This window comes from Polypterus senegalus, chromosome 7 (genome assembly GCF_016835505.1).
Source record: "Polypterus senegalus isolate Bchr_013 chromosome 7, ASM1683550v1, whole genome shotgun sequence".
In the NCBI taxonomy this organism is placed as follows: Eukaryota; Metazoa; Chordata; class Cladistia; order Polypteriformes; family Polypteridae; genus Polypterus; species Polypterus senegalus.
Window position 1 is genome coordinate 65,073,513 of NC_053160.1, and position 7,962 is coordinate 65,081,474.

The window sequence follows — 7,962 nt, forward strand, 5'->3', positions numbered from 1 at the left end:
ATCACCAGTGACAGGACTGAGCCAACGATATTATCTACCGCTCAGACATCACTACATGTTGACTCTTGTTCTGGGCATTCCACTATACTGCACAAAGACAATTTTTTTTTTATATATAAATACTGTCAACGTGTGGGTCCAGCATAATTTAAAGAATGACACTAACAAAATCTCACGCAGTGCTAGTCCATATGAAATGTTAGTGTAACATGAAAATAAAATTCACTCTGCTTGTATAACTGGTTTGAATTTATTCTCTGCACTTTAAAGATTTAATGCATATATGAAACTATGCACAAAACACAGGAGAAATTGCATCCCTTACTGATTCAACATAGTACAAAACATTTTATGTTTCACTACAAGATGATCCCATATTACAAGGGCTGAAGGGGAACCCTGCTGGTGTGTGTGAAGTTCAATTTCAAGAACCAACACTGGAAACATTCAAGCGCTGGTGTCCCACTATTACTGTTGGACTTTGATTAATTTGGCACTGCTTCATTATGTGTGAAGTGTGGACAAACTGGATTAAATTAACGTGCTTAGGGGTTTCTTAAAAAAAAAAAGTGTGATTCACAAGCAAAATGACATGTTAACAGCAATTAATCAGCAGCTCTAATTGTCACCATAACTCAATAAAACCTTAACATTTTAGAATGCCTCTGACCATATAGAAAAAACATGAAAGTGATAATAGTATGTACCCACCAGATATTTTTAATATACTTACCCATGAATGCTTGTAGTTGGAATAATCTCTTGACTAAGAAAAGTGGCAATAAAATCTGCTTTTTTCTTTGTCTCTACAAAAACCATTGTTCTTTCAGTACCTAGAGGGAGGGGCGGGGGAGAGTTTTTATAAATTTTAAAAATTTACAATTTTAATTCAACAACCATCCATCCTCTTCCACTTATCAGTGATTGGGTTGCGGGGGCAGCAGCTTGAGCAGAGATGCCCAGACTTCCCTCTCCCTAGCCACTTCTGTTTCGGGGGGAATTCCAAGGCATTCCCAGGCCAGCAGAGAGACGTAGTCCCTCCAGCGTGTCCTGGGTCTTCCCCGGGGCCTCCTCCCGGTTAGACGTGCCCGGAACACCTCCTTAGTTAAGGTTGCATTAACATTAAAAAAAGTAGTAGTAAATATTAATTCAATTCAAATAGTTTATTTCTGGAATTGTGCACTAAATTAAAAATACTTTCCAACATATTATTGATTTCTACTGAAACCAAGTACCAATTAACCAATGATTTCAGTACAAATCTAATAAATCTGTCTAGTAAACATTTGAGTTTTGAGCTAATGAGTGGTAATGTATTCATAACTCGTTAACATACACCTGCCAAACTAAAATTGTCCTGTGTTAAACCAACCAAGCTTCCTAAAGTCAGTATATGCAGACAATTTGTCAAATATATGCACTATAAAATTTGGTTAAGGTGTCCTGAAAATATACATCCCACCAAAAACTACAGTAATGTTTAACACCTGTAAATGAGACAATCCAGAGTTGCTCTCCATGTCAATGTATTGAGTAGAATGAATAATGCAAATTTAATGCACCGGCCATTAAAGCATTGTTTCTACATGTGATTCAACAGGTGCTCCGTCACTTAGATGAACTCAAAACATGATTTCTCTCCCCTAAACACCCTCATAACCTTTTGTTCCATGTAACTCTAAACAGAGTACAGATATGCGTCACAACATTTGTTTGGGCAGCGTTCAACCGCATATATCCTCTTAAGGCAGCAGCACCCAATCTCACATATAGCTTGTCTCTTCAGTGTTGGAGTTCTGCTTCATTTTACAAATACATTACCATCAAGGGCATCATGGCTCCCAAATGCAGCAAAACCACTGCTAATAACAGCAGTAAAGGGAAAGTATCAAACTGTGAGACAAAACATTAAACTCAAAGGGGGCCCCTTGTGGGCAGGGAATGATTATTATTGCTTGTGATACAGGCATGTTGCACTTAGACTGTCCACAAAAAAAATAAATTCACAAAATGTTAAAGGATTGTCTCGTAACTGAAAGCAACAAAGCCAACAGAAATGCAAGAGGGACCGATATCAGATAGGGAGAAACTGCTAATGAACATGAATTGCAAACCAAACAAAGGCAAATACTTCTCAGCATGGCGACAGTAATTGCAGAAAAAAATGATGAAGTATACGACAAATAGACTGATGTTACATTGGTAACTGGATGGCAATGGGTTTGTCTCAAAACTATTTAATATTGGTTATTTCATTTTAATAATGTAAAATTAAATTTTAACTTAAAATTAGACAAATACACTTTCTGAAATGAAAAAAGGTGTCATTACCACCTATGTATTTTCATTTATTAAGCCCATTTGTTTTAGCCCACTAACCAGCAATGTGCAGTAAAGTATTACAACTTGCCAAATACACATTTACTAGTTAGATCCACCTTTATCCAATGAGGTTCAGGTGGAACACCACCTAATTAAAGTCATTGTTTCCGAGTACAGGGAAAACAGCAGAAGGACCAAATATACATACATAGCTGCTGTGAAAGTAGCCACAAGAACATAATATCCCACAACCAGGATTTAAGTGTGCTGGGGTGATTTTGATGTTATAGTCTACGCTACACTATTTGCATGAACCACCAAAATCCACCTATAATGGAGTGGAAAAGTGATGTTCTATATTGTCTCAAATTGGAAGAGAAAAATTAAAGGATCTGTTCAGACTTTTTTGGGAATTTAACAAACTATGCAATTCTTATAAACACCTAGGCATGTGCTAAATATTTTTGTTGGCCCATCTCCTTATATAAAGGATCTTTTTGACCAGATTTAGAATAAACTTAAGGTGAGATTTCAGAGAACTTGCATTAAAATGCAAGTATTTTTTCTAATTTAGAATAAACAGGTCATTTTTTAAATTAAAAACACTTATTTTATATACAGTGATCCCTCCTTTATCGCAGGGGTTGCGTTCCAGAACCCCCCGCGAAAGGTGAAAATCCTCAAAGTAAAAACCATATGTTCATATTTTTATATATTTTAAGACCATAAAATCCCATTCTTATAAACATTTCCCACACAGTTATACAGCATAAACTGCTTGTATTCTCTCAGACATTCGATAGGATTAGTTGAAATTATGTATGTAAACACAGTGTTTATATACAGTAAAACCTAATTATTTTAAAGATACCGAGTGTCAACAATATCACATATACTGCTCAAAAGAATTAAAGGAACACTTTTTAATCAGAGTATAGCATAAAGTCAATGAAACTTATGGGATATTAATCTGGTCAGTTAAGTAGCAGAGGGGGTTGTTAATCAGTTTCAGCTGCTGTGGTGTTAATGAAATTAACAACAGATACACTAGAGGGGCAACAATGAGATGACCCCCAAAACAGGAATGGTTTAACAGGTGGAGACCACTGACATTTTTCCCTCCTCATCTTTTCTGACTGTTTCTTCACTAGTTTTGCATTTGGCTACAGTCAGTGTCACTACTGGTAGCATGAGGCGATACCTGGACCCTACAGAGGTTGCACAGGTAGTCCAACTTCTCCAGGATGGCACATCAATACGTGTCATTGCCAGAAGGTTTGCTGTGTCTCCCTGCACAGTCTCAAGGGCATGGAGGAGATTCTAGGAGACAAGCAGTTACTCTAGGAGAGCTGGAGAGGGCATAGAAGGTCCATAACCCATCAGCAGGACCAGTATCTGCTCCTTTGGGCAAGGAGGAACAGGATGAGCACTGCCAGAGCCCTACAAAATGACCTCCAGCAGGCCACTGGTGTGAATGTCTCTGACCAAACAATCAGAAACAGACTTCATGAGGGTTGCCTGAGGGCCCAAATGTCTACTGCGCCCTGTGCTCACTGCACAGCACCGGGGAGCTCAATTGGCATTTGCCATAGAATACCAGAATTGGCAGGTCCACCACTGGCATCCTGTGCTTTTCACAGATGAGAGAAGGTTCACCCCGAGTATATGTGAAAGACGTGAAAGGGTCAGGAGAAGACGTGGAGAATATTATGCTGCCTGTAACATCGTTTAGCATGACTGGTTTGGTGGTGGGTCAGTGATGATCTTGGAGGCATATCCATGGAGTGACTCACAGACCTATACAGGCTAGACAACGGCATCTTGACTGCCATTAGGTATCAGGATGAAATCCTTGGACCCATTGTCAGACCCTACGCTGGTGCAGTAGGTCCTGGTTTCCTCCTAATGCACGACAATGCCCGGCCTCATGTGGCAAGAGTATGCAGGCAGTACCTGGAGGATGAAGGAATTGAAACAATTGAATGGCCTTCACGATCCCCTGACTTAAACCCAATAGAACATCTGTGGGACATTATGTTTCGGTCCATTAGGCGCCGCCAGGTTGCTCCTCAGACTGTACAACAGCTCAGGGATGCCCTCATAGAGATCTGGGAGGAAATGCCACAAGACACCATCCGTTGTCTCATTAGGAGCATGCCCCGACGTTGTCAAGCATGCATACAAGCTCGTGGGGGCCACACAAGATACTGAAAAGCATTCTGAGTAGCAGAAATTAAGTTTTTGAAAAAATGGACTAGCCTGCCACATCTTCATTTCACTCTGATTTTAGGGTGTCTACACAATTGAGCCCTCTGTAGGCAGAAAACTTATTTCCATTAAAAGACTTGGCATCCTTTTGTTCCTAAGACATTGCCCTGTCGTTATTTGTATAGATATCCAACTTCATATTGAGATCTGATGTATCTAATGTGTTTCTTTAAAGTGTTCCTTTAATTTTTGTGAGCAGTGTATGTTACAGCCATTACGATAGACAGATCATTTTGGAGCCAAAACGAAGGGCTTGACTATGCACAAAGATAAAACACAAGAGCACAAAAGTTAACTCTTTACACACCAAAACATGATGCTGAATGAGCGAGACGAGACATCCTGGTTAACGCAGCGCAATCAAATTTGGCGCTCCGTCTCTGAGCCAATCAGCACACAGGAACTTAACATGCTCTGATTGGGTAGTTTCTCAGCCATCCACCAATGGCGTCCCTTGTATGAAATCAACTGGACAAAACTGAGAAAGCATGTACCAGAAGTAAAAAGACCCACTGTCCACAGAAGCCAGTGAAGCAGCGAAAAATCCACGTTATATATTTAGATATGCTTACATATAAAATCCGTGATAAGAGTGAAGCTGCGAAAGTCGAAACGCGATATAGCAAGGTATTACTGTACTTGTATATTCATATTTGAAGCCCCTGTTCATTATACATTAAAAGCAAAAACCTTGCAGTTCCTTCCTGGAGAATGAAGAGGTGGAGACGAAACAGCACCGTCTTTCATATGTACACCATGGTACTGAAGTGCTGTCTGTGATCATTTGCTTATCGCAGATGCTCAAGCAGGTTGCAGGCTCTTCACAGTTCAACACATGAGGCCATTATCAAAACTTTGGCACACAAAACTTTTAAAGTCAGAATTTAGTGAAACATTGACAATGCTGTTAGAAACTGGAAAAGTCTCTTGCAATAGAGAATCATTTATCAATGGCTATTACCTCTTAAGTATTTTTAGATATGTCACAATATCAGAATTGTATTCACTTGTAAATTTTGATATTTTACAATACCACAGAAAAACATCCCATTGAATGGCATTTTAAAGTTTCTCCATTATTGACATATACAATATTGTGCATGTTCTGTAATAAATTAGACAGATATCTAGAACTGTGTCCCCAGGGGGAAATTTGGCTATGTGCAAATACATTTTGATAAATAAAAGCATAAATCGGTAGAATCCCTGGGTTATACCAATGACCAGTTTACCTTCAAAAACCAATGACAACTTTAATGCTTGCAGACTCGTAGTTAGCAATGAAGCATAAACTGCCAACTGCATGTTTCAGTGATTATTAGTTTCTGTTGGCACATTATGAGTTATATTAATAAGGCTATGTACCTTGTGCTTCAAAGCATTGTAAACCTATACAAATTTTATTTTAGTATTTACAAATGGAGCCGCTCAGGTCTCCTGTGTAGACAAGCTGAATAGCCACTCTGTCCAAATCTTGCCTCAATGTTTGTCCTACAGGTCCTCCCACATCACACAATTCAAAATGAGAAATTGCAGAAAAAGCAATAAGAGACCACGTACTGTATATGCCTATATAGAAAATGGACAGATGTGGTCACTGCAATCAAAGAATGAATGTGAAGCCCCTTTTCGTTTATCAGGACTGTGTAGGACAATGTAAAGCAATTAATCTTCATCTTTTTACAAACGCATCACACTCCAAGTTAAAACAATTACACCTCATCTCCTCAGTCTAGTGGTGCTTCAATCAATTGGCTGATAATCTACACAAAAAAGTCATTTCAAGCCCATGCCTTTCTAATCTTTGTGGTAATTTAGTGGCAGTGCTCCTTTACGCAAGGTATTATGGTAGTTGTGCCAGCGAACTTCCTGTAGTGTAAACAAAGGCAAGCCAAGGCATGTTTTACCAAAAGGGCAAGAGATTTCAACATTAGACTTTACGTTAAAAAGTGGAGTAATAAACTGAGAAAAAAGAATCAAGTTCTGTGCAATTACACAAATAGCAAGAAAATCTTTTAAATTCAGACATTTTGTCCTTTAACCTCCTTAGCGTAGCATTTTATTCCAAAAACTGTAAAAAGCACTGCTTTTGGCATGAAAAATATTAAATCTCAAAAGCATACTTATGATATAAATGATTGTAATGATGAATAAAAATATGAAATAATATTAACAGTAATAATACTACTGCTAATGCCGCCAAAATAGTATAAAATTTTAAAAAGGTGTGTGGTAAATCTTAAAGCACCATGAAAAGACAATCCAACATCACAGGCGGGACAAAAATAGTGTGTTCCTTTGCAGATTTTCTTTACAGATTTACCAGTTTTTAAAGAGCAATGCGCACAGGTACGAGTTGGATTTTTTTTCTCCCCTGTTGGAGGTACATAATCAATAAAATCTCTACCAATAAGATGCTCTAGATTGATCCACAATGTGCTGGGTCAACCGCGTCACTTTAGCATTAGTGTGGATGGTGGATGTGCGCAATGATTTGTTCTACAAGCTGGAATGTAAAGTTTGGATAAGATAGTTTTAGCCAGTTTCTTTGTACAAGACCCATTCCAAATTCCAAAAATGGACTGTTCCACCAGGTGACAATTTTTTGTAGTACAGTACACCCACAAAATTTGCAGGGATCATGTTACTAGAGCACACGCGATTTCTGAAAAACCACAATTTTAGATGGTAAAAAAAATAAAATAAAGCCTATTTTAAACCTTAAATATGTCCCCAAAATACTTGGAGCCTTGGCAGGAGTCATTGCATTAAAACTGGTAATTCCTCTGTATTTTCTTTAAAATACTAATGCTGTAATTATTTGTAAAACCAGTAGCATGCAAAACAATTACTGATTTTTACACTGAACAAGGACAGAATAGATATACAAGGTGAACTGTATATTCTACAAATTATTCTTACCGGTCATTTGAAGTAATTCAACAAGCTTTTCTCTCTTTGAAAACTGAGAAACCTCAAGTATTATTTGATTGACATCACTACAAGCCCCTCCAACCTGACCAACAGTAAGGAAGATGTAATCACTCTTCAAAAAATCAGCAGCTAATCTGAAAAAGACAAAATGCCACACAGTCGCATATCAGTATATCAATTACTTGAAAATATAGAATTTGTTGGAGTAATATGTTCTACATTAGGACTACATATCAGTTTATGATAGTGGCAACATTAATGCCAGTAAACATGGATTAAGGATTGTTCAACTTAAAGAAATTCATGGGCCTTTTTACCAATCGAGTCCGTCCACCGCTCTCAAAATCGGATTCTGAAAAATCAGAGTCCGACTCAGCGATAATGTGCAAAACATCGGCTGCTGAGTATTTTGTTTTCTGCACTCGCTTCGCTCCCTCA

General features: G+C 38.2%; 1 protein-coding gene across 1 annotated transcript in view; it reads right to left on the reverse strand.

Moving 5' to 3' along the window:
• The window catches only part of ddx4 (DEAD (Asp-Glu-Ala-Asp) box polypeptide 4), a 73,689-nt gene that overhangs the window by 7,629 nt on the left and 58,098 nt on the right, over positions 1-7,962 (reverse strand). Inside the window, exons 18-19 of the mRNA XM_039758763.1 lie at positions 7,513-7,658; positions 734-833 (exon numbers count right to left, since the gene is read on the reverse strand). Of these exons, the coding sequence (XP_039614697.1) occupies positions 734-833; positions 7,513-7,658 (246 nt within the window). The remainder of the gene's footprint in view (positions 1-733; positions 834-7,512; positions 7,659-7,962) is intronic.